Source organism: Oryctolagus cuniculus, chromosome 8 (assembly GCF_964237555.1).
Source record: "Oryctolagus cuniculus chromosome 8, mOryCun1.1, whole genome shotgun sequence".
Classification (NCBI taxonomy): domain Eukaryota; kingdom Metazoa; phylum Chordata; class Mammalia; order Lagomorpha; family Leporidae; genus Oryctolagus; species Oryctolagus cuniculus.
The window spans coordinates 108,701,368-108,727,823 of NC_091439.1; the positions used below are offsets into that span (position 1 = coordinate 108,701,368).

At 45.2% G+C, this 26,456-nt stretch overlaps 1 protein-coding gene and 1 pseudogene across 1 annotated transcript in view; one reads left to right on the plus strand and one right to left on the minus strand.

Annotated features, from left to right (window-relative positions):
• Positions 1 to 26,456, plus strand: part of LOC103350800 (cyclic nucleotide-binding domain-containing protein 2) — a 115,238-nt gene that overhangs the window by 5,840 nt on the left and 82,942 nt on the right. The window contains exons 2-5 of the mRNA XM_051820266.2: positions 7,832 to 8,065; positions 13,225 to 13,336; positions 17,687 to 17,761; positions 25,625 to 25,713. Of these exons, the coding sequence (XP_051676226.2) occupies positions 7,832 to 8,065; positions 13,225 to 13,336; positions 17,687 to 17,761; positions 25,625 to 25,713 (510 nt within the window). The remainder of the gene's footprint in view (positions 1 to 7,831; positions 8,066 to 13,224; positions 13,337 to 17,686; positions 17,762 to 25,624; positions 25,714 to 26,456) is intronic.
• Positions 678 to 777, minus strand: LOC127483332 (U6 spliceosomal RNA; annotated as a pseudogene).

Here is a 26,456-nt window from a genome sequence, read left to right on the forward strand (position 1 = left end):
ATCATTTTCCTAATGGAAAAATTAGCATTAAAATTAATATTAGATTGGTGACTTGCATTGAATTGAAATGACAATGCCTTCTGTTACTAAAAGACAATCATAGGTAGGTTAGAGGACTCAGTGCAAAATACACAAGAAGTATTCACTCCCCAGATGGCAGCAATGGCTGGAGCTGAGCTGATCTGAAGCCAAGGGCCAGGAGCTTTTTTTGGGTCTCCGTGAGGGTGCAGGGGCCTGGACCATCCTCCACTGCTTCCCCAGGCCACAGCAGAGACCTGGATTGGAAGAGGGGCAGCTGGGAGTCGAACCAGCACGCATACGGGATGCAGGTGCCACAGGCAGAGGATTAACCTACTGTACCACAGCGCCAGCCCCCCCACATTTTTTTTACTCATGTGCACATCAGTGGGCATTTGAGTTACTTACACATCTTGACTATTGTGAATAAAGCTACTATGAACACGGCTATACACATATCTGCTTGAGTCCCTTCATTCAATCCTCCAATTCCAGAATTGGAACTATTGGATCACACCGCAGCCATGTTTCCTTCTGCAGGAAGGACCCTGTCACACCATTTCCCACAGTGCTCGCACTATTTCACACTCCTGCCAACAATGCACAAGTGTTCCAACTCTCCCACCTTCTTGCCAACACTTGTCATGTTCTGTACTTTTTAAAATATGGAATGTTTCGTGGATTTGTGTGTTATCCTGGCCAGGGACCATGCTAATCTCTGTCTCATTCTCAGTTAACACATATGCTGCCGGAGCAAGCACTGTATGTGTTTTAGCTGTTGGCTTTCAGGAAGACTTCTTTAACTTCCAATCCTATTGAGCTTTTATTTCTGCTACTATACACATGACTTTCAATAACTGTTGGCTTCTTGGATGCTGCTTTTTAGAGAGAAAAACTTACCAACTTTTTTTTAAATGGCTAAAACAACTTTTCCTTCTGAATGCAGTAATTATAGTTATTTGAGCCATAGTGGTCTCTATTTCTCCAAGGTACCAGCCCCCTCCATCTCCCCCAACCCGCCATGCCATTGTTTTCATCTCTTTTATGCTGCAGCGTTCCTTTAGCTACCTGGGGATCCCTGGCCATTTGCTCATATGCACGAGCTCTGAGCAGTCTGGCAACCCTGGGCACATGGACTATGGGATTCATTAGAGGATGTTTTTCAGGGACATTTTGTGGGTATCTTTATTAATTTAGATTACTCATGTTTCCTGCTTGAAAGATACAGCCCTGGCTGTCTTTAAGAAAAGGAACTGGGGTGGTGTAGGATGTGCTCAACACTCAGTGTGCAGGTGTTCTGTTTATTCCTTGAACTTCAGGACAGTCCCCCTCACCGTGCTTAATATCTCCTAGTCCAGACACTCTGTTTTCTGTCTCCAGCAAGTAAACCTCTGGTGTTTGGGTGGGGTGTTGGAGAAGCATTTGATTTGTTGCATGGAGTAGATGAGGGTGATCTGAGGATCTAACTGCTCCCTAAATAAACTTCAAGAGCCCTGATTTTGCCCATACTTCTAGAAGTTCCTGGTGCTGCCAGCTCCAGAGATTTCTGGGACTCTGCAGAGGAACTGTAGTTTCCCTCTGTGGGCTGATGATCTAAACTAAATCAGCCATCTGGCCAAAGGGTACAAGTTTCAGGTGGACAGGAGGAATAGTTTGGTTATCTATTGCGCAGCATGGTGACTGCAATTAATACTATACTCTCAGTTTAAAATGATTTTAAATGTCTCATGGCAAAGAAATGGTAAGTATTTTAGGTGGTGGATATGTTAATTAGCCTGATTGGATCATTCCACAATGAATATGTGTGTTGAAACACCACATAGTGCCCCATAATTATACATTATTGTCAACTAAAAAGAAATACAACTGAAGGAAAATCAGCTGAGTCAGTTACGCTTCAGTCACTCCAGTTCCATCTATTTTGCCATAAATGTCAGAATTGCTTTCTTCTTTGTGGCTGAGTAATAGTCCATAATGCATTTACCACACTGTCTGTTGAGGGACATCTAGGCTGACTCCATATCCTTGCTACTGTGAACTGGGCTGCATTAAACACAGGAGTATAGGTATCTCTTCTCTGTGATGACTTTATTTCCTATGGATATAATCCCAGAAGTGGCACAGCTCGGTCACATGATAGATCTATTTAGTTTTTGATCAGTCACCATACTCTTTTTCATGATGGCTGCAGTAAGTTTTATGCCCATCTGCATTGGATAAGAGTTCCCTTTTCTCTACTTCCTCGCCAGCATTTGATAGTTTTTGATCTTTGGTAACAGGCATTCTAAGTGACTGAGAGGCTATTTCATTGTGTTTGTGTTTGCATTTGCTTGATGACCAGCGATACTGCCCATGTTGGTCATTTGAATATTCATCGCAGGAAAGGCTGTCTATGGCAAGACCAAGTCACCCTCATGTTGAATGGTGGAAATCTGGAAGCATTTCTGTGAAGCTCTGGGACCAGACAAGGATGTCCATTTTCTTGCCACTTTTATTCAATATAGTTCTGGAAGTTTTAGCCAGAGCCATTAGGCAAAGAAATACAAGGTATGCAAATTAGAAAGGAGGACATCACATTATCCCTGTTTGCAGACCACATGATTCTATAGATTGGAGAACCAAAAGACTCTGACTATTAGAGGCCGTTGCCACGGCTCACTAGGCTAATCCTCTGCCTGCGGCACCGGCACACCAGGTTCTAGTCCCGGTTGGGGATGCCAGGTCTGTCCTGGTTGCTCCTCTTCCAGTCCAGCTCTCTGCTGTGGCCTGGGAAGGCAGTGGAGGATGGCCCAAGTCCTTGGGCCCTGCACCTGCATGGGAGACCAGGAGGAGGCACCTGGCTCCTGGCTTCGGATTGGCACGGCGCGCCATCTGTAGCAGCCATTTGGGGGGTGAACCAACGGAAGGAAGACCTTTCTCTCTGTCTCTCTCTCTCTCTAACTCTGCCTGTCAAAAAAAAAAAAAAAGGAGAGAGAGAGAGAGAGACTATTAGAACTGATAGGAGAATTCAGCAATGATGCAGACTACAAACTCGACACACAAAAAGCAGTAGCATGTTTATACATTCACAGTGATCTTGCTGAGAAAGAACTTAGAAGAAAAATCTCATTCACAATATGTACAAAAAATTAAATACTTTGGGATAAATTGATGTGAAGGACCTCCCCAGTGAAAATTACTAATGAAAGAATTGAAAGAACAGAAGACACAAAGACCTCCTACCTTCCTTCATGAACTAAAGAATTAATACTATCAAAATGTCCTTGCCGCCCAAAGCAATTTGCAGATTTAGTGTTCATTTCTATCAAAGTACCAATGACAGCCTTCACAGAATTAGGGGGAAAATCCTAAAATTTATGTGAAAATAAAAGGACCCTGAATATACAAAGCAATCTTGAACAATAAAAACAAAGCTAGAAGCATCACAAGACTATATTTGAAGATATACCACAGGCATATTATCACCAACACAGCACAACACTAGTATAAATACCCACGTAGACCAATGAAACAGAAAAGAGACACCAGATATTCAAGCTGCTACAACCAACATTTCTTTGACAAAGGTGTTAAAGCATTCCTTGGAGAAAGGACAGTCTCTTTAATAAATGATGTTGGAAAACTGGATTTCTACATGCAGGAGGAGTTTAAAAGTAGACCCCTGCCTTACATACTATATAAAAATCAACTCAAAATGGATCAATGATCTAAATGTAAGACCTGAAACTATGGAACTACTCAAAGAAAGCATAAGGGAAATACTCCAGGACATTGGCATAGGCAATAACTTTTTGGCTAAGACTCCCAAAAGCAAAAGTAATGAAAGCAGAACTGGACAAGTGAGCTGACGCCAAACTAAGAAGCTTCTATACAGCAAAGGGAACCACCAACAAAGTGAAGAGATAACCAACAGACCGGGAGGAAATATCTGTAAAGGATGCATCTGACAAAGGATTAATATTCAGGATATGTAGGAGCTTAAGGAACTCAACAACAAAACAGTTAGGAAATGGCAAAGGATTCAGAGACATTTTTCAGAGGATATGCAAATCACAGGCAAAGAGTTTCAGATGGTTAAATGTTTTAATATCACATTTCTTAAAACAAATGATAATCAAAAGAATATATCATTTCAAAAGGTCACATTTTTTCCAACACTTTTGTGTCTATTCTTTGATAATTCTATCAAGTATGTTTAGGTGGTGAAATTGAGGCACAGAGAAGGCCAAATTACCTCCCTGGATATGTCCAGCTAATGAGGCTCTTTTTGAGGTCAGGAAAACTGTTTTCACCTCAATCTATCTCCGTCCCAAGAGCTGAGAGTCTTGGGAGTTTGTAACTACTTCCTATTGAGCATCTGCTAAGCAACCCAGAAAACCTGGGCCACTGGCGCAGAGTGCAGCAAGGCAAGCCCTGACACCAGGGTGGCAGAAGACAGTAGAAGTTTATTTTGCAAGGTGCAGAGCTGGGAGACAGACAACTATTGCTCGAGTCCTGAACTCCTCCAGGGTTTGAGGGCTGCAAATCCTGGAGATTAAAATGAGGGTTGAGCAGTGACTGCTCAGCTCCTGTGCCGGTCTCTGGCTGGTCCACCGTGTTGTGGTCTTCCTTGGATTGGTCCGTGACAGGAGGCCAGTGTGGTCTTTGAAGGTGCTATGATGGCAAAGTTGGCATCCAGTCTGTTGGGGTCTACAGGGAGGTGGGCAGTGCTGTACGTGGTGAGCGTCTGCAGTTCCTGTGGAGTATCTCAAAACAGAGTCTGTGGGAGAATGTGAACTACTGAGGTGACGACTGAATTCTGAATCTTGTGGCCTGGCTGGATCCTGGTACCACTCCCTTACTTTACTGAGATACCCTTAGTAGGGAGTTTACTCGTAATCATCAAAGTGATGTCAGAGTAACTGTGAGCTGAGAGAGAGAGACCGGGGCTTGGGGGCCTGGCTGTGGCCTGGCATCCAAACCATGAAACAGTGAGTGTCCTTGGGAAGGCACAATGGCAGGAAGTAGGGCTGCCTGAGGACAGAGACCACTTGAAGGAGACTTTAACGTCCAGTAAGCGAGTCAGGACTATCCTCCGGCCAGTGGGGAGCCATTTGAGGATTTTTAGTGAGAGTCCTATGTGTACAAATTTGCGTTTTATAAGCATCTATTTGGTAGTGGCAGAGAGAATGGATTTGAGAGGTGCTGGAATAAGGGGGGAGACAAAAATGATTCTCCTTGCTTTGGGCAGTGGACAAGGTAGAGTCATTCATTGCAGCAGAGAACAGTCTCAGGATAAAAAGCCTGCTTCAGTCTCTAGAGGAGCGATCGGCTTGATCAGAGCTGATTCTGTACAAGAAAAGTCAGTGCGTGCTGCGAAGTAACTGGGTAGGGCTTATGACGTTCACGATCATTACCTACGTCAGATTCATCCTGGGCTTTTTCAAAAAACTAAATTGAGTTATACAAGCAATAGTGGGTTTCATAGATTTGCCATTTTACATGAATTTTCTTATAGCAAGAAAGTTATATGAGATTTTAAAAATATGTACTTATAGAACCAGATTTGCAATTTTTCTAAGTACTGATAATTATTAAATATTTATAAAAATGAAATAATAATGGAATTACATAAAATATATTTTCAAATGGGTATGTCTATAATTAAGATAATGTTCCCTAATGAAGTATATTTGCTAAGCAATTCCTCCCCTATATGTATGATCTTTAGAAAATGTTACTGTTGGGGCCTGCGTTGTGACACAATGGGTAAGCTGCCACCTGTGATGCCGATGGCATCCCATATGGGTGCCGCCTTGAGTCCTGGCTGCTCTACTTCCCAGTCAGCTCCCTGCAAATGCACCTAGGAAAGCAGTGGAAGATGGCTCAGGTCCTCTGGCCCCTGCCACCCATGAGGGAGACCTGGATGTAGTTCTAGGCTCTTGGCTTTCGCCTGGCCCAGTCCTGGCTGTTGCAGCCGTTTGGGAAGTAAACCACAGATCAAAGGTTCCTCCCTCTTTCTTCATCTGCCTTTCAGATTGTGGGGAGCAACTCGGACTAGACTGTTACTGGAATTAAGACTTATTCTATGCATCTGCTCTCCCACAATATGGCGCTGAGAAGGGAGTAACAGCTTCTACACAGCTGCCTCCAGTTCAACCAATAGACTGTGGGACCTGCTCCTGATTGGAGGAGAGCAGCGTACTCAGCATGTGGGTAGCAGAGTTGGGATTGGTGGAAGAGGACTATAAAGGAGGAGAGAGAGAACATGCACCAGGGAACATCTATCTGAAGGAACACCTGTGCAGCCCCCGAGAGAGCCGGCCGGCGGTGTGCCGCTCCCCCGCGGAAGTGGGGAAAGTGGCAGGGGGAACCGCCCTTCCACGGAGGTGGAAGGGACAGTAGCCAACCCGGGAAGAACCAGCAGCAAACCCGGGGAGGGCCGAGCAGACAAAAGAACAGCGCAGGGTCCTGTGTCGTTCCTCCACGAAGACGGGGAGCGACACAGATAAATAATTAAACCTTTAAAAAATTATATATAACATATACACTCAATGACACCATACATTCTGAATAGTCTATACACTGTTATGACCAAAGAAGAGAGTGAAAATTTCTAACTTTCTCATGAGAAAAATAAGGTAAGTGAAAATGTTTATTCTTGGGGCTGGTGCTGTGGCACAGTGGGTTAACACCCTGGCCTGAAGCTCGGGCATCCCATATGGGCGCTGGTTCGAGACCCAGCTGCTCCACTCTGATCCAGCTCACTGCTATGGCCTGGGAAAGCAGTAGAAGATGGCCCAAGTCCTTGGGCCCCTGCACTCACGTGGGAGACCCGGAGGAAGTTCCTAGCTCCTGGCTTTGGATCGGCGCAGCTCTGGCCATTGTGGCCATTTGGGGAGTGAACCAGCGGATGGAAGACCTCTCTGTCTCTGTCTCTCTCCCTGTCCCTCTCTCTCTCTCTGCCTCTCTTATCTGTGTAACTCTGACTTTCAAATAAAGAAATAAATCTTTTAAAAAAAATGTTTATTCTTGTTGACTTGCGCCTGAAAAAATACATTGTTTACAACATGTTCAGAGACAACATAGAACCACAAATTAAATACTGAATTCGTAAATTCATTACTGAAGATGAAACACTACAGACAACTCCTTACTTATAGGCAATGGGATAGTCAAGGTATCCGAAATGCACTGTATGTGAAGGGACTTCAAAAAGCTCATGGAGAAAGTGGAATTCATAGGCTTATTTTAGTGCAAAATAATTTTGAATTCCATGCATGGGTTTTAAAACACTACACATTTTCCATGGACTGTGAAGATCTCCCCTTGAGGTCTAGCCTTGAGTCTCTGCTGGAGTCCTTGGCCCTGGAGGGTCTTCCAACTTTCTGTCTTCCAACTTTATACATTGCCACCTGACGTCAAAAGTGAATTACACAAGCAAAGGTGGCCATCCTGAGTGTACTGTTTTAAACGAATTTGCTTATGAGAGCATGTGTATCTCTCTAATACCCCCGAGGCTTCGGATGAGACAAAAAGGTGACAATTGTAGCCCTCTGTCCCCACGAGGTAAATCCGTCCTTAGATGCCTTAACGTTGAGGAATATAAAGGGGCCACAGTGCGGCTCGGCGGCCGCCGCCGCCCCGCGAGCTCCTTGCTACCCTTGGCTCTGCCTGCATTCCACGCTCGCGCAGCCGCCTCCATTTTGAAGCCCCGTATTGCTTGGAGAACAATGCAAATGCCACATTCTGCCTCCGCAGCTTATTCTTAGTCTCCTAAATATATACATAAAAATAACATCGACGTTTAAACGCTCCCACCCCACGCAACCAGCGGCTGCTCCCGCCGCAGCGCCCGCCTCCGGGACGCGCATGCGCAGCCCCCACTGGGCGGAGCCCCGGAGTCCGGGGGGGCGTGTCCCGGGCGTGGCCTCCAGACCCCGCCCCGCGGAGCCTCGGCGTCCCTGGACGCGGGAGCCATGGCCGCCGTGGCGGGGGCCCAGGGAAGGCTGCGGCGGGCCGCGCGGGTGCTCGCGCACGTGTGCGGACTGACCCTGGCCATGAAAAGGTAACGCCGCCCGGGCCGCCCGCCCCGCGGCGGACCCCGCCCTTTTCCAGTCGGGTGTGTGGAGTCCTGTGTGCCGACCGGCCCTCAGACCAGCGCGCGGACGCGAGAAGTCTGGAAGTTTCCTTGGCCGCCTCTGGGCGGCGCGGGAGAGTTGGCCCGAGCTGGGCGGCGACAGGGGACGCTGTGGCCCCGGCGGTGAATCCGGGCTGGCTTTTCCTGTCAGAAGCGGGCGAATAGTCTCCCTGTGGAGGGTAGAGGGAGCGTCCCCCCCCCCCTTTCAAGAGAAACCCACGCAAGGCGACCTTTGGTTGAAGGTGACCTTGGAGACATCTGGGCGGTCCCGGCCGCTGGGGTCGTCAGGTTGGGCCAGAAATCTCCGTCCGGGGCGTCCAGCTGCGAAGGGCACCTGCGTAGCCCTTGGTCAGGGCGGTGCCAGGTGTGGGCGTCTCTGAGGGGGTGACAGCAGCAGCAGCAGTGCACTTTGTAGTCTTTATTGAGCACTTACTGTGTGCCGGGTGTGATTGTAAGGGCATTACTCGAGTCAGTATAAAGTACTCGGAAAGCCTTCCTGCGTTAAACTGAGAAGCAGGTGAAGTACCTGCTCTCATGAACTCCATTAAAAAAAAAAAAAGATTTATTTATTTGAAAGGCAGAGTTACAAGAGGGAGGGAGGGGCAGGGAGAGGTCTTCCATCCACTTGTTCCCTCCCCTGATGGCCATGAGGAAGCCAGAATCTTCTGGGGCCCCCATGTGGGTGGCAGGGGTCAAGGACTTGGACCATCCTCCCCTGCTTTCCCAGGCACGTTAGCAGGGAGCTGGATCAGAAATGGAGTAGCCGGGATTCGAACTGGCCATATAGGATGCCCGCACTGTAGGCAGCTTAAGCCACTACACTGCAGCACCAGCCCTTCAAGAGTTCCATTTTACAGATGCGAACACTGAACCGCAGAGTTCACTGACTTTTCTTGGATTATGTGACTGGCAACTGGTGGTTCTGAAGTCTCTCTTCGCAGTCAGCCTGCCACGAGGGCTTTACCAGCTGCCAACAGCTCACAGCTCCACCTTCTCTCAGGACTTGTCCTTGCTGGTGGGAACCGAGCCAAGAAATGCCTGGGAGGTTACACCTGGGATCCTCAGGGTTTGGTTCATAGCCAAAGATGGCTGCCCAGGGGATGCGTGGAGCCGACTTTCTCCACGTAGTGTGTCATTCACGCCCTCCCAGCTCCCTGTGGGATGAAGCCAGGGCTGGACCCATGTCTTGTCTTCCTCCCCTTCCTGGTCCTGCTGACTCCATCTCCTTTAAATCCTCTTGTCAGGTTCTGCTTCTGTGAAACCCCACCCAAGAACCCGCTGAATTATCCCGGGGTCCTGACGTTTTCCGAGTGTATTCTCTGTCCACTGGAGCTTCGTCTTTCTATGGAAAGACAGCCCACTGGTTTCAGCCGTGTATCAGATGACATCCTCTTTTGATGAGTACAATGAAATACAGTTTAATGTGCATAAAGGAAAGGATCGAATGACTTTTTTTAAAATTTATTTTTTATTTTTTGACAGGCAGAATGGACAGTGAGAGAGAGACAGAGAGAAAGGTCTTCCTTTGCCGTTGGTTCACCCTCCAATGGCCGCCGTGGCTGGTGTGCTGTGGCTGGTGCACCGCGCTGATCCGAAGGCAGGAGCCAGGTGCTTCTCCTGGTCTCCCATGGGGTGCAGGGCCCAAGCACTTGGGCCATCCTCCACTGCACTCCCTGGCCACAGCAGAGAGCTGGCCTGGAAGAGGGGCAACCGGGACAGAATCTGGCGCCCCAACCGGGACTAGAACCTGGTGTGCCGGCACCACAAGGCGGAGAATTAGCCTAGTGAGCCGCGGCGCCGGCCCGAATGACTTTCTTGACATGTGTCTGACCCAGAAAACTCTTCCTACCAGGGATGCATGTAGCTAGAGTCAGTGACAGGTTATTTGATTATTGACCTCTTGCTTGATGAATTTGATTTTGAGGAGACATGTTAATACTGATTTTTAACAACCTTATGAAGTTATAAGTATAATTGACACACTTAAAGTACATGGTTTGATAAACACACGTACATGCCCACACCTATAATCTGTCACCACAGTCAAAATAATGAAAAGATTCATCATTCCTAGAAGTTCTTTGTGCCCCATTGCAACACGGCCCATCCTAGCCCCAGGCAGCCATTGCTCTTTTTGTTACAGAAACGGTAGTCAAGAAAGACCTTGGAGACCTAGAGGGTCAGTTGCCAAGTAGTTCCGGGTGCTCAAGCAAAATGGGGCAGACAGGGATTTCTGTGGGGTAGAACCAGGAGGGAAGTCAGAGCAACTGGGTTTCAGCTGCTGCCATGTTTACTGCCAAAGGGGAGGGATGCAGGAACTCTGTGATGACAGCCCTGCATCCGAGGCACGGACTCCGAAAGGTGTGGCGTCCAAGGAAACGTGGGAACTGGGGCATTCTGGGGTTTTGCTATAAGTTAAGAATGGTTTGAGGGAATGATGCCATCTTTGAACTGCACAACGTAAATGAATACATTGGGGCAGGCATTTGGTCCAGCAGTTAAGACACACACCGGGACGCCCGCATCCCACATCAGAGTGCCTGTTTTCAAATCCTGGCTCCATTCAGTCCCAGCTTCTTACTAACGTGCACCCTGGGAAGCACAGTGATGGTGCAGGTGGTGGGTCTCTGCCACCCATAGGAGACCTGGATTGAGTTCCCAGCTCCTGGCTTCTGTCTGGTGTATTCTGTCTATTTTGCACATTTGGGGCATGAACCAGTGGATGGTTGTTCTCTCTGAGTCAATCATTCTCTCCCTCCCTGTTCTCTCTGAAATGAAAATAAGTAAAACATACAAACAAAACCACTACCAAAATCCAGAACTCCAGGATTGCCATGAAAAGGTACTCTCCTGGTGGACAAGGACAGCTAATTTCTGCCCTTCAAGTTCATCGCCCTCTTGGTTCTCTTGTTGGTATGCAAAACACACTTTCCCATTTTAACACTGGCTCAAGTTTGGTACCTTATATCCCTGTTCAGACATAGTTAAAATGTCTGAGGCCCTGCTGAGGGTTCTGGCAAAAGCAAAAAAGAGGTAACACAGAACCACATATCTAGCTAATCTGGCATTTAAAACTTAGTGTTCTCATCTTTGGTTTGTGGTTCTCCTCAGCTTCTGCCCTGTCTCCCATGCCTGAAGGTCTCTTTCTCCAACTCCCAAAGGCAGGCCAAGCCCAGTTCGTACTATTTCCCTAGCTCCTTTTTACTCTCATTCTGTCACTTCTTTCTACAGGATTTTTAGGGTACAGCATTCAGTCTGATGGCTAGCTTTATAATCTAGCCCTTAGTTTCAGTGGTTTAGACCATTGCTGTCTAATACAAATATAATGCATTATAAATGTGAGCCACACACAGAATTTTTTTTTTTTTTGACAGGCAGGGTTAGACAGTGAGAGAGACAGACAGAAAGGTCTTCCTTTTCCATTGGTTCACCCCCCAAGTGGCTGCTATGGCCAGCGTGTTGCAGCCGGCGCACCACGCTGATCTAAAGCCAGGAGCCAGGTGCTTCTCCTGGTCTCCCATGCAGGTGCAGGGCCCAAGCACCTGGGCCATCCTCCACTGCCTTCCCAGGCCACAGCAGAGAGCTGGACTGGAAGAGGAGCAACCGGGACAGAATCCAGCGCCCCAACCAGGACTAGAACCCGGGGTGCTGGCGCCGCAGGCGGAGGATTAGCCTAGTGAGCTGTGACGCTGGCCCCACACACATAATTTTAGATTTTCTAGTAACCACATTAAAAAAGAGGAGGGAGAAATAGGTGAAATTATTTTAATAATACATTTTTAAAGATTTATTTATTTTACTTGAAAGTCACAGTTACAGAGAGAAAGGACAGGCAGAGAAGAGAAGGAGAGGTCTTCCATCTGCTGGTTCACTCCCCAGATAGCCGCAATGGCCAGAACTGTGCCGATCAGGAGCCAGGAGCCTTCTCCGGGTCTCCCATTTGGATGCAGGGGCCCAAGGACTGCTGCTTTCCAGGCCATAGCAGAGAGCTGGGTCAGAAGTGGAGCAGCCAGGTCTCGAACCAGCGCCCATATGGGATGCTGGCACCAGCTCTACCCGCTACGCCACAGCACTAGCCCCTTAATAATACATTTTCAATCTGGTATCTCAAAAATATGACCACTTCAGGTTACCTGTATGAAAATCACTAGTGAGATATTTTGCATTCTTTATTCATAGTGAGTCTTCAAAGTCCAGTCTTAGTTGATATTAAAAGCATATCTCAGTTTGTACTGGCCACTTTCCTGTATTGGACAGTGCAAGTCTAGATACAGCATCATGGCCTGGATCCAAAGTTAACTAAGGGTTCTGGTAGGGAAGAAAGGAAGAGCATGAGTCTTATCTTGGACATACTGAGTTTGGAGTACTGGATAAGAATTCTTGTGAGCCCAAAAAATAGGCCAGTAGGAATGCGGCTCTTGAGCAGCAAGAGAGTATCTTCCAACTGCCCTTGTCAGAACAACATGTGGCACCTGCTGTGGTTTGGCTCTAGTTTGTCTCCAAAAGGTTCTTTCCTGTGCTGGAAGCTTGGTCCCCAATGTGGTGCGGTGTGAGGTGGTGGAACCTTTAAGAGGCGGGGCTGTAGTGAGGTCATGAAGTCAAGAGAGCCCCACCTCAGGAGGGTGTTAGTGTTGTCTCCCAGGAAAGGGTCAGGGCTCCTGGGACTGGATCCTCTAGGACCTCCCCCAGATCCTCCTTCTTGTATACGTCGTCGCCTGCTTCTCTGCCTCGCTCCCACGGCTGTGATACCATGAGGCCCTCACTACAGTCAGGCTGATGCTAGCAGCATATGCTTGAACCTATTCAAGCTAAAGAAACCTGTTTGCTTTATAATGTCCTCAGCTTCAGGTATTTCTGTTACAGCAGCAGAAAGTGGACTAAGATGACTACCTGGACAATAAATTGCCAATTTTACCTTGGTTTTCAAATTCATTCTGTAGACTTTTCCCCCAGAATCGAAATTCTGTGTTAATCTATGTATGTTCTATTCTAGCAGATTTAATCTCCATGTTAGCTTGTTTTTTTGCATAATTTCTCCATCAGGGATGTTTTTCTCTATGTTTTTTCATTTATATCATCTTCTTCAGGTACATTGAAAAGAGTCGAGCAGCAGAGTGGGCACGATTTTACCTGAGTATGAAGACTTGTTCCACTAATGAATTATTGTATAGCAGCAGCAGCTTTTCTAAATATAACTTGGTTAGTATTTTTTATTTGTATTCTAATAATAGCTAATTTTAAGAGTAACAAGCATTTAAAAAATTAATCCAATTATACTTAGATACCACTTTTTTTTTTAACTTTTAATTTAATGAATATAAATTTCCAAAGTACAGCTTATGAATTACAATGGCTTCCCCCCCATAACGTCCCCCCCACCTGCAGCCCTCCTCTTTCCCACTCCCTCTCCCCTTCCATTCATATCAAGATTCATTTGCGGCCGGCGCCGTGGCTCACTAGGCTAATCCTCCACCTTGCGGCGCCGGCACACCAGGTTCTAGTCCTGGTCGGGGCACCGGATTCTGTCCTGGTTGCCCCTCTTCCAGGCCAGCTCTCTGCTGTGGCCTGGGAGTGCCGTGGAGGATGGCCCAGGTGCTTGGGCCCTGCACCCCATGGGAGACCAGGAGAAGCACCTGGCTCCTGCCATCGGATCAGCGCGGTGCGCCGGCCGCAGCGCACCAGCCATGGCGGCCATTGGAGGGTGAACCAACGGCAAAAGGAAGGCCTTTCTGTCTCTCTCTCTCACTGTCTATAACTCTGCCTGTCAAAAAAAAAAAAAAAAAAAAGATTCATTTTCAATTCTCTTTATATACAGAAGATCAGTTTAGTATATATTAAGTAAAGATTTCAACAGTTTGCACCCACATAGCAACACAAAGTGAAAAATACTGTTTGAGTACTAGTTATAGCATTAAATCACAATGTACAGCACATTAAGGACAGAGATCCTACATGAGGCGTAAGTGCACAGTGACTCCTGTTGTTGACTTAACAAATTGACACTCTTGTTTATGGCATCAGTAATCACCCTAGGCTCTTGTCATGAGTTGCCATAGCTATGGAAGCCTTTTGAGTTCACCGACTCTTATCATATTTAGACAAGGTCATAGTCAAAGTGGAAGTTCTCTCCTCCCTTCAGAGAAAGGTACCTCCTTCTTTGATGACCTTAGATACCACTTTTGAACAAAGTTTTAAATGTGTTTCATGGATATAGGGAAATAGACATTTTTATATGTTAATCATGGGAATGTAATTCCCTACCAGGATTTGGAAAACAACTTGACATTGTGCGTTAAAGCTCAATATGTGCAAACTTTTACTTGTTTTTCATTTCTTTGAAAGGCAGATTGACAGAGAAAGAGGGAGAGACAGATCTCTATCTTCCATCTGCTGGTTCATTCCTCTAAAAGTTGCAACAGCCTGGGCTAGGCCAGGCTGAAGCCACGAGCCAGGAATTCTATCTGGGTCTCCCTTATGGGTGGCAGGAGCCCAAGTAATTGGGCCATTTTCTTTTTAAATTTATTTTTATTTATTTGAAAGGCAGAGTTACAGAGAGAGGAGAGAGAAAGAGACGGGGCGCGGGGGAGAGATCTTGTGTTTGTTGGTTCACTCCCCACATGGTCATAATGGCTAGGGCTGGGCCAGGTCTTCTTCCAGGTCTCCCAGTTTTGTAAGTGGATGGCAGGGGTCCAAGCACTCAGGCCATCTTCCGCTGCTTTCCCAGGTGCATTAAAAGGGAGCTGGATCAGAAGTGGAGCATCTGGGTTTCGAATTGGTGCCCTTATGGGATGTCAGCGTTGCAGTCAGAGGCTTAAACTGCTCCACTACAACGTAGACCCATTTGGGCCATTGTCTGTTGCCTTTTTAGGCACATTAGCAGGGAACTGGATTGGAAGTGGAGCAGCTTGACTTGAACCACCACTGTATGTATGATGCAGGTATTGCACACACAGGTTTAACCTCCTGTACTACCAAATGCTGTCCTCTTTGTGTATGATTTTTTTTAAAAGAAAATGATTTACATTTCAACAACTATTTACTGGACACCTATCTTTGCTGGGTACTGCAAGGTGTGTCAATTAACCAAATATAAATAATCCCTGCTATGGTTTGAATATTTGTCACCCTGAACTCACATAAGCACTTAGTCCCTGAAGCTTTGTGTTAATGGTACTAAGAGGCTGGTGCTGCGGCTCACTAGGCTAATCCTCCACCTGCGGCACCAGTACTCTGGGTTCTAGTCCTGGTTGGGGCACCGGATTCTGTCCCGGTTGTTCCTCTTCCAGGCCAGCTCTCTGCTGTGGCCCGGCAAGGCAGTGGAGGATGGCCCAAGTCCTTGGGCCCTGCACCCACATGGGAGACCAGGAGGAAGCACCTGGCTCCTGGCTTTGGATCGGCGCAGCACCTGCTGTAACAGCCATTTGAGGGATGAACCAACGGAAGGAGGATCTTTCTCACTGTCTCTCTCTCACTAAGTCTGCCTGTCCAAAAAAAAAAAAAAAAAAAAAAAAAAAAAAAAAAAAAAGAAAGAAAGAAAAAGAAAAAAAAGGTACTAAGAGAATGGACACCTAATTCAGTTATCTGTTTGGAGATGGGATCTTTGAGAAGTGATGAGATTGGATTAGGTCATTAGGGTGGGGCTACTATGACTGAATTCTGGTAGCTTTATAAGGAGAGAGAGAGAGACCGATTCTGCATATAGACTCCCACCGTGGTGAGAGGCAATCAAGGAGGGTCCTTGCCAAAGCCTCTGCCGTACTGTTTGAGCTTTGAACCTCCAGCAGTGTGGGACAATAAAGACCTTTTTGCTTTTGGGGGAAAAGAAAGTAGCCTATCTCAGGTATTTCATTATAGTAACTAATGCTGACCAATACAGGACCTGTCCTTATATAGCTTACAGATTAGAAAAGAAGACAGTTAACCAATCACTGAGTGGCTTTGTAGTAGCATAAACTGTACTTGCAGCACAGAAGAAGGATTTGGGATCCAGATTTGGGGAGGCAGTGAAGGCTTCTTGGAGGAAGTGATATTTAAACTGTGTGACTGTGTTAAAGGTATTAATGTGTGTCATGAAGTATGATGGAGTAATTAAAAATGATGATGTCAGGGCTAGCACTGTGGTGTAGCAGGTAAAGCCACCGCCCGCAGTGCCGGCATCCCATAAGGGGGCCGGTTTGAGTCCGGGCTGCTCCACTTCCAATCCAGCTCTCTGCTATAGCCTGGGAAAGCAGTAGAAGATGGCCCAGGTCCTTGGGCCCCTGTACCCGCGTGGGAGACCTGGAAGAAATTCCTAGCTCCTGACTTCGGATCGGCACAGCTCCGGCCGTTGCGGCCATCTGGGGAGTGAACCAGTGGATGGAACACTCTCTTTCTCTCTCTCTCTCTCTCTCTCTCTCTCAACCAGTGGATGGAACACTCTCTCTCTCTCTCTCTCTCTCTCTCTCTCTCTCTGCCTCTGCCTCTGCCTCTGCCTCTGCCTCTCTGTAATGTAACTCTGCCTTTCAAATACATAAATAAATCTTAAAAAACAATGATGTCTATATGGGAAAAAGTCAATTGAAGAAAAATTCAGGCTACAAAAAAGAATAGTATAATTTTATATTTATAAAATTATGTTTCTTTGTGTATACACATGTGTATATATGTGTATGCATATGAATATAAGTTCATACACACCAATTGTGTATGTACATCTTGTATATATACACTTAAAATGTAAATGTACTAGGAGACTTTTGAAAGTGCCTGGAAAATTGAATTGAAAGATAAAAATCTGCAGTGTTAAACTTTGTTTCTCAACATAAGCGCCAACAAATTGAAGACACTTTTGTAAGTGATGATACCAGCTGTTTAGTCTGCCCCTAAAGAACTGAGGGTTGTGGGGATTTTACCGTGTCAATGCATCAGCTTTTATATTATCAGCTGAAGGAAAATGAGTACCCTCTGAAGATTAGATCAGGAAACAAAAGGAAGTGAGGCAGGATCAGAACTGGTGGATGCCTAGTAATTTCTCACTGGAGAGCTCTCAACACCTCCCTTTGTTTTGGAGAGGAGAGGGGTGGGAGGGAGAAAAAGAGATAATATCCCCTTCTGCTAGCTCACTCTAGCTGCCCACAGTGGCTGGGGCCAGCCCAGGCTGAAGCCAAGAGCCAGAAACTCAATGTAGGTCTTCCACATGGGTGGCAGGAACCCAGCTGCTTTAACCAGCACTTGCACACGTACGGGATGTGGACACTTTCACCAACATCTTAACTGCTAGGCAAATGCTCCAGATTTCCCTTGTTTGATGAGAGCAACGAATTGAAGTGTTGTGGTGGCGGAGAAGGACTTGCTGGTGAAGCTTTCCTAGGCATTTTGCTGCTAAAGCTCCTGCTAACAGGGAGCTGGATCAGAAGTGGAGCATCAAGACCCAAACGGGCGGAATGCTGGCATTGCAGGAGGCAGTGTTACCTGCTGAGCCACAACACCCAGCCTCTTTCTAAAATTTTAGGAGTAGTTTTTGTGGGGGCAAGTAAGATGCGTTCAATGTAAATATACTTTGTTTTATAGAGCCAAGATTTTGAAAAGCTGAAAACATTGTTGTCTCTTCAGCCTAAGCAAAGAAGCCAAGAAAATCTCAGAGAGGTAAAAAAAAAAAAAATTAAAGATTTCTTTTCTGATTTGTGCTTACACCAATGTTGTCCAATTGTGCTTTTTTCAATCATTTTAAGCAAATACAGGTTAACATTATAAAACATGCCACTTTTTTTCTTATGTTTCCTGCTTCCTTAATCCTTGCCTTAATTTTAGGTTTTTTGAAACAAAGTGGGATAAAATAAAGCTGGGATTTTGTATCTTTATATTTTGTTTTGATCTAGTGAAACAATTCTTTTCTTTCATATGTTTCATACACTTGAAAGGAACGGCCGAGAGCCAAGAGCGCCATAAGAATGGCCTTAATAAAACAGTCCTGGGAAATGGGGAGTAAACTAAGTTCACAGAGAAGGCAGATAGCTACTACCCAGAGATAAGGGCTACTACCCAGAGATAAGGGCGACAGAACATCCTGGTATGCACCTAAGCCCCCTCCCCTGTGCTTGTTCAAGCTTAACAAAGAAACCGCGAGGCGCGTAGGGCACGTAGCCACCCCTTTCTGCTCTTCAAGGACCCCCTCCCCTTATCCAAGCTTAGACACGTAGGGCACGTAGCCACCCCTTTCTGCTCTTCAAGGACCCCCTCCCCTTGTCCAAGCTTAGACACGTAGGGCACGTAGCCCCCTGTCTCTCCTCCTCCTCGACGACCTCCTCCCCTTGTAGTTGCCCAATAAACTTATGCCACCCTATAGTATGTTAATTTTGTGGTTTTGCCCTTTAAAAACTGTGTAAAATGATTGTTCGGGGCTCCTCTCTCTTGCTCGCTGCTTGCAGCAGTAGAGGGCCCATTTGCGCAAATGAAATAAAACTGCCTCCTGCCTTTTGCATCGTCTGGTCCGGAGTCTGTGTTTCTGGGGTCGTCACAAAAGGACACCGCTTTTGGGGTCCTACACACTGAATAATGAAATATTAGTCCTTGAGTACCTACTATGTGTTATATTTGTTTGAATTATGTGTTTGAGATAAATAATTGATTTTCAAATATGTCTATTTAAAACTGATTGAGGTTTTTTTTTGTGATTTTTAACTTACTAATCTTTGAATAGACTTCAGTGATATAGAAGCAAATTTTTGTCGATAAGAGATTGGGTGGACCTATTCTGCTTCTTTTAAAATTTTAATATGTTTAGGTAAATTGGATTTATATTTGTTGATTTTTAGTCTCTAAGGGATGCAATATATTTTGTAAACCAGCTATAAAGAGAGGTATTGATTTTTAAACATTTTAAGATAGAGAGTGTTTCAGAGTGTCCTAAAGAATGAAGTGCTGTATTACAAGCAGTCGTTACCTTTCGCGTCAGTCGTTTCTCAAAGTCAGTGTTTCTGGGCTTGCCTTGGTCCACCCGTGCCATTCCAGCCCAGAGCACCCAGCACACTGAGCAGCGTCGACCTGGATGCTCTTGTAGCTGTGAGCTGACATTCCTGTTTCAGTACAGGCAGTCTGGAACTCGCAGTAGATTTACAGCTTGGAAAAGGTCGTATAAGTAAACATGATCTAAATTAAATTTATCCTTCACATAGAATTATTTTAAGCTGAGAATTGTGTCCATAAAAGTGTGAAAATAGACATCTATTTACTCAACTCTTTATGAATCATATGTGTGCTCTGAAGTAACCAGCTTTCTTAAGTATGTCTAAATCAGTCAGGATGGAATTAAGTTACCAAGCTGCTGTAACTTAGAGCCAGAGATGACCTCAGAAGGCCTCCAGGCTAGGAGTGAGTGCTGGGAATGAGGACTCTGGTGCTGGAGTAGGAGGGGAGCTGGGGTGTAGGTGGGAGTGAGGCTTTCAGAGTCAAGAACTGAGAGTAGGGGATTGCTGTACTTTGGATGTGGTCCAAGTGTCTCCCCAAAGAGTGCATGTGTTGGAAGCTTGGGCCCTGAAGGGCTGATATTGAGAGGTGGTGGGTATTCAGGAGATGGGGTCCTGTGGGAAGTAATGAAGTCCCTACGAGCATCGCTCCTGGAGGGTCTTAGTGCTGGTCTTGCAGCTCAAGTTAATTCTTGTGAAATGAGTTGTTATAACAGAGCTTTTTGTCTGGCCCTGTCATCTTTGCCTTCTACACAAGGACAGATCCACTTTCTACCACGATGTGACACAGTTAATGGTGGTCCTTACCAAAGGCTGAACTGATGGGGCCACCTGATATTGGACTTGCAGGCTCCAAAACCGTGGGATAAGCAAACTTCTTTTCTTTATTCATTCCCCAGCCTCAGCCATAGCAACAGAAAACAGATGAATAGTGTCTTACACAGTAGCCTGTCAGTCCCTAATCAGAACTGCCTCATGAACCCTATGGTTGGAAAGGTTTTGCCTGTAAACAAAGGTCATTCATTAGTAGTTACTTTGTCTTCCCACTTCTAAAAATTAAACGTCTATCTTACCATCAATTACCACTTTTGATCAGCAAAATAATCCGTCTTCCATGCTGAGTTGACATGATTCCAGATAAAGCACATAAAATGTGCATGTTCTTCTGGCCAACGTCAAGCAACGACAAGGTGACAGGTTGGAAATCTTTATTCTGTATGCTGGGGAGCAGATGCTTAGCTGACTGGTTAAGATGTCTGGATTGAACATCAGAGTGCCTGGGTTCAATCCCCAGCTCCAGCTCAAGACTGCAGCTCCTCACCAAGGACGACTCTGGGAGGCAGCAGTCATGGCTCAAAAAATTGGGTTCCTGCTGTCCACTTGGGAGACCTGAATTGCATTCCCAGCTCTCAGCTTTGGTCCTGGCCACTGCAGATAGTTTGAGAAGTGAATCTGTAAATTGGAATTTTCTCTCTATTTTTATTTAATGATTTGTTTTAATTATTTATTTATTTGAAAGGTAGGGTTACAGAGAGAGGGAGAGGGAGAGAGAGGGAAGGAGAGGGAGAGAGAGGGAGATCTTAAATTTACTTTATCACTCTCCAAATGACTACAACAACTGGGGCTGGGCCAGGCCAGCGCCAGAAGCTTGGAACTCCGTCCAGGTCTCCCAAGTGGGTGACAGGGCCCAAGCTCTTGGGCCATCTTACATTGCTTTTCCAGGCTCGTTAGGAGGGAGCTGGAGCATCTGGGACTCAAACTGGTGCTCATATGGAATGCTGGTGTTGCAAGCAGCAGCTTAACCTGCTGTACACTATGCCAGCCCCTCTCTGTCACTTAAATAAATTTGAAAAGATAACTTAAAAAAAAAGACACTGACAGGGTTTGGTAGTTTATATGTAATCAGGTAGATAGGAGTAATTTTCATTTCAAGGAATAAAATTACTATAAACCAGAGAATTTCCTGTATATTGTATGTTTCCTAAAGGTGGGTACTTAATGCTACAAGCATTTTGAATAAGGAGAAAGCACAGAGATGAACATGACTACAACCTTTATGCTTTTTCATTTTTCTGTAAAGTGCCAATTTCCACCAGTTTCCACTTGCTTTGTCTCACATACGCTGTTGCCGACATCCAAACCCTCCACCAGTGCCAAATGATGTCTGAGATTCACAGGAAGGAGCAGGGATTGAACTGGAGGCTGATTCACCCTGGTCCACTCCTGGGCCTGCAGTTGGGCATGAAGACAGGGCCACCTCACAAATCAACAATGGGACAGATTCCTAGTCCTTTTCCTGGTAGATTTTAGTTTGGTAAACTTGGACATTCCAAATGTACAAGTGAGTGGTAGTGATTAGTGCAGAATTGTTTTTATTTTTAGCTTCAGTCTCCAATGATTGAGATCCTTCCATTTTTTTAAAGATTTATTTTATTTTTATTTGAAAGGTAGAGTTACAGAGAAGCAAAAACAGAGAGGGAGAAAAGAGAGAGAGAGAGAGAGAGAGAAAGAGAATGTCTTCGATCTGCTGGTTCACTCCCCAGATAGCCTCAATGGCCGGAGCTGGACTGATCTGAAGCCAGGAGCCAGGAGCTTCCTCCACGTCTCCCACGCTGGTGCAGGAGCCCAAGTGCTTAGGCCACCTTCTACTGCTTTCCCAGGCATAGCAGAGAGCTGGATCAGAAGTGGAGCGGCCAGGACCCGAAGCGGTGCCCATATGGGATGCCGACACTGCAGGTGGTGGCATTACCTGCCACACCACAGCACCGACCCCAGGAAAGACCCTTCCATTTTAGTATTACATGTAGCCAACTACTATGTTCAGCTGATGCTCAATTTTTAAAAACTTCTTATGATTTTGGATTTGTAGAAAAGTTGCAAAGATAGTTCGGAGTTCTTGTAGACCTTTAACCCACCATCCTTTAATGTTAACATCTCACGTAGCCATGGTACAAGATAAAAAATAAAAAACTGAGATCTGCTCAACAAATCCTACTGACTGAACTATAGACTACTCAGTGTTTCCACTGATGCCTTTTATCAGGTCTAGAATCCAAGTCAGGAAGCAGCACGGCCTTCGGTTTTCTTGGCTGCTTGGTCTTCAGACCATGACAGTTCTGTCTTTCCTCATCCTTCCTTATCCTGACTCTAGAAGAATGGCGGTTAGATGTTTGTAGGATGTCCTTCAGTTTGGTGTTAATGGCAATTTCTCGTGGTTATATGATTTGACTGGGTGCTGGGTACGTCATATCAGTGTGTGTTATGATGGGCGATGTCGGCCTCTGTCCCTTGACAAAGGTGCTGCCTGCCGTTTTGTCCATTGCAGTTACCAGTGAGTGGCTGAGTCCAATTCACGGGAGTTAAATCCCATCCAGGGGAGGTCAGCCTCACCTCCTGGAGGCAGGGATTAAGGATTTGTAACACATGTGAAAACCACTAAGTAAGTATTTGAGGAGAAACGCACTGAGGCAGTGTGAATACGCCATTTCTCGTTAAAGTGTTACTCAGTAATTTTAGCATCCATCAGTGTCTTGTCTGTAGCAGTTATAACTGTGGTGCTTTAACGGTGATGTTCAGTTTTCCACATTTTTCTCCATGTATTAATTGGAATTCTTTCATTAGGAAGAATTCTGTCTCCCTCTCTCTCTCCCTGTCTCCCTTTCTCCTTCCCATTGTGTATGTACTCATGGGTATTTGCTGACTTATGGATAGTTATTTAGTTCTTTTGGTTATAATTCATTGTTATTATTGGTGATTGTATTACTCATATTATTCCTGCCCTGGCTCTTGGAAGCCCTCAGGTATTTGGTCGTTGTTGGTCTTCAGAGCTAACTCATACTCTGGGACAGCAGAATGCTGCTCCAGGGTCATCTTGTATTTTCATGGTCCAGCCCAAGAGTCAAGTATTTCTTTAAAAAACTTGGCTCCTTCTATCACAGAACAGTATTTAGAAACCAAAATCTGGCCTCTAATATTCCTCCTTGCAACTAAGGATGCCTTGCTTCTAGGTCCTCTCTGCACATGGAGCCAGCAAACGGCCATGTGTCTACCAGCCTACATATCTGTATTTACTTCTGTATGTCCACTTGGATGCATAGTAAAATAACCTGATTCATACAGATATCTCCAACTCAAGTCCATTGCCACAGGGTTTATTATAACATTTACCATTGCTTTTTTGTAATTTATTTCTCCTATAGTTACAAACCTGATTGTCATTACCTACAGTATATTTATTAACTTATTTGTTCAGTCCTGGTATGTATGTAAAGTAGTTTTAGAATTGTCAAGCTGGGGTGAGATGCATGTTTACCAACTAGAGTACCTTGTTCTGTCTTTAACCTTGCATTATCAGAACCCTATTGTACAGAGATATTTAGGACAGGTCCTCCCCCCACACTTCCTTCAGTGTGGTATGTCAGATATTTATTAGTGTAGTTGGATTAATTTGTCATATTCTATATTCCACCTTGATCTCCCATGATACTCACCCCTCCGTAAAAATTTGATTATTGTGAAAGCTGCTCTTTGTGTTGTACAGTTCTGAGTCTTGATAAAATATAGAGGGTCATGTATCTACCATTGTAGTTATATACACAACCACTTCAGTGCCTCTGAAATTCCTTGGCAGTGCTGCCCTCATTTTCTGGCCTGCTAGGTAATTATCTACTACATTGGTAACTAGATTTAGAAAACTTAAAGTTTTAGAATTTCTAAACCCTTTAGTAAAAGTTTCTACATACTGTGAACATGTGTTTTAAAAAGTTTTCTTAAAAATTTTTTGGTAAAATATGTATAATGTAACATGCCATTTAGCCATTTTTAAGTGCATTTTGGTGGGGTTAGTTGCATACACACTACTGTGCAACTATCCTATTTCCAAATCTGTCACCCCATATAGGTACTCTGACATTAAGTAATAACTCCCATCCTCCTCTCCCCCAGGGCAGGTTACCTGCTGGTAACCTGTAATCTGTATTCTCTCTCTGAGCTTGGCTATTCTAGATATTTCATGTAAGAGGGATGTTATAATATTTTTTCCTTTTGTGACTGATTGACTTCACTCAACACAGTGTTTTCAAGGTTCATACATGTGGTGGCATGTCCCATAACTTTTATTCTTTTAAAAAATTACATTTTTTGATAGGCAGGTTGAGGGGATGGAGGGAGGGAGAGATGACTCTCCAAATGTCTACAATAGCCAGGGACTTGCTGGAGCCAGAGACAGGAGCCAGAACTTCAATCCAGGTATCCTATGTGGGTGGCAGATACCCGGATGCTTGAGCCATCACCTGCTGCTCCCCAGGATCTGCATTGAAAGGAGCTGAAATTGGGAGCTGGAGCTGGGGAGCAAATCCAGGGAATCTGGTATGGGATGCAGGCCTGTTAACCAGCACCTTAACTGCCACCAGATGTCCATATCTTTATCGTTTGTGTAGCTCCTGTCATCTTTTGTTTACTGGTTACTATAGGACTTGCATAAAACATCTTATATTCTGGATTTGATGATGTATTTACCTCTACCAGTGAATTTTAGACTTTTATGATAAAGATTTACTAATTTTTTCATCTACTTGAAAGGCAGATCAACAGTAAGAGGGAGATAGAGAGAGAGAATCTCTCATCTTCTGGTTCATTCCACAAATACCTGCAACAGCCAGGCTGGAGTCAGGATCCTAGGTCACCATCTGGCTCTGGGTCCCCAGAGGCAGACACCTCGTCAGGCCAGCCCTAAAGAGAGGCACACCAGTGCTTGGGATTGCGGATGGAGCAGCCCTGCAGTAGCTTGGTGCTGCTCAGGGTGGGCGTAGCACAGTGGTGGCTGAGCCTGAGCAGCGGAGGGACCTACTTGGCACAGAGCAGGACAGGGGTTCTGGTCCAGGGTGGTGCAGAGCGGCAGCAGCACAGACCACAGAGGAGTGAGGGCAGCGTTAGCTCCTTCCCTGGGGGTGGCTCAGCCTGTGGACTCTGGGGGCTCCTTGGCTGGGCTCGGAGCCTGTGAGGACTGATCCCCTGGTTGATCCCCACTGTGGCGATGGGGTGCTGAAGGCAAGGCGTTTCCTTCCCTCTGCCAGGTGGCTGTCCTGGGTCCTGTGCCCCATGGGGGTTCTGCTACTGCTTTGCTATTTTCTGGCTTTTTGTTTTGGTTGAAATGTGGTTGTTTATTCATCATTTTGTATTTTTGTGTTTCTGAAGAATTCCTTACCAACTTCTTCATGGAGGTCGGGGGCCTCATGTCACGGAAGTTCATGAATGCAGGGAGGACCCTCTCCTCACTGTATCTCATGGCTCCTTCCCTTCCACAAAGGAGGTTTTGCTCTACTAGGATTATGCTGCCAAATTCTCCTGAATCCATTTACTAAATGCTTTACTTCCAAGCATCCACATGTGAAAAATGGCTAGTTTTTGGAGAACACATAAAAGTGATTCCTGTTCTGGTTATCAGAGGAATTGAAGGAATCCGAGCTAATAGTGAGTATCATAATCATTCCCCTCCAGCCCTTCTGTAGGCTATCATTTATTTATCTTCTTTCTTTTTTTAAAGATTCAACTCTGCCTAAAGAAGAATAGGTCATTTCGCAGTTTGCCAAATGAAGTACAGCTCCAGCTTTGCCAGACCGCGATCTATCAAGAGTAAGTGACACAAAAATATTCCATTTGGGTCTTGGCAGACCCCCGAGAAAGGCAGTGGCAGATTGTGAATAGATTTTTAAAAACTGCAAAGATAAAATACATGTTATAAATTGAATATTAACCAAAATAAATATGCAGTAGTTTGGAGTTTATGCTTTGAGCTCTGTAATATAATGGTGAGTCTTCAAACTGACCTGAGGGAAGCTAGAACTGAAAACAGGATGAAGAACCCACTCATTTTTTTAGGGTAAGGAAAAAATGCAAAATGTGTTGGATGTAAAGTACCTTGAATTTTATAATAAAGGCCTGCAGTTGACATTGTAATTTGAAGTTGCCCAAAATATTTTGAAAACACTCTAATTTTTTTTAGTTCTTCATAGAATAACCTCTACAATCTCAATGTAGAATGTAAGTGAAGCAAAAACTAAAAATCTGCCTTTCCCAGTCTTATTTCCTAGAAATAATGGTTTAGATTCTGCCAGATAGCCACATCTTCATATTTTGATATGCTATTTAGGAATGTGTAGGGAAAGATAGGACATGGGTGTCAGTTCTGGTACATGTTGGCAAAGATCCCACAACTCTTTGCTCAGATGTGGTCCAGATTTATGTGATAGTTTGTCCAATGTCTTCACTAGAGCTGTTGCTAGAAGTTTAGAAACAAGTTCACTACCCTTTCCAAAGATTTTATAAGCTATTTAATACCTATAGTAAATATAACATATTAAAAATATAAATATAGT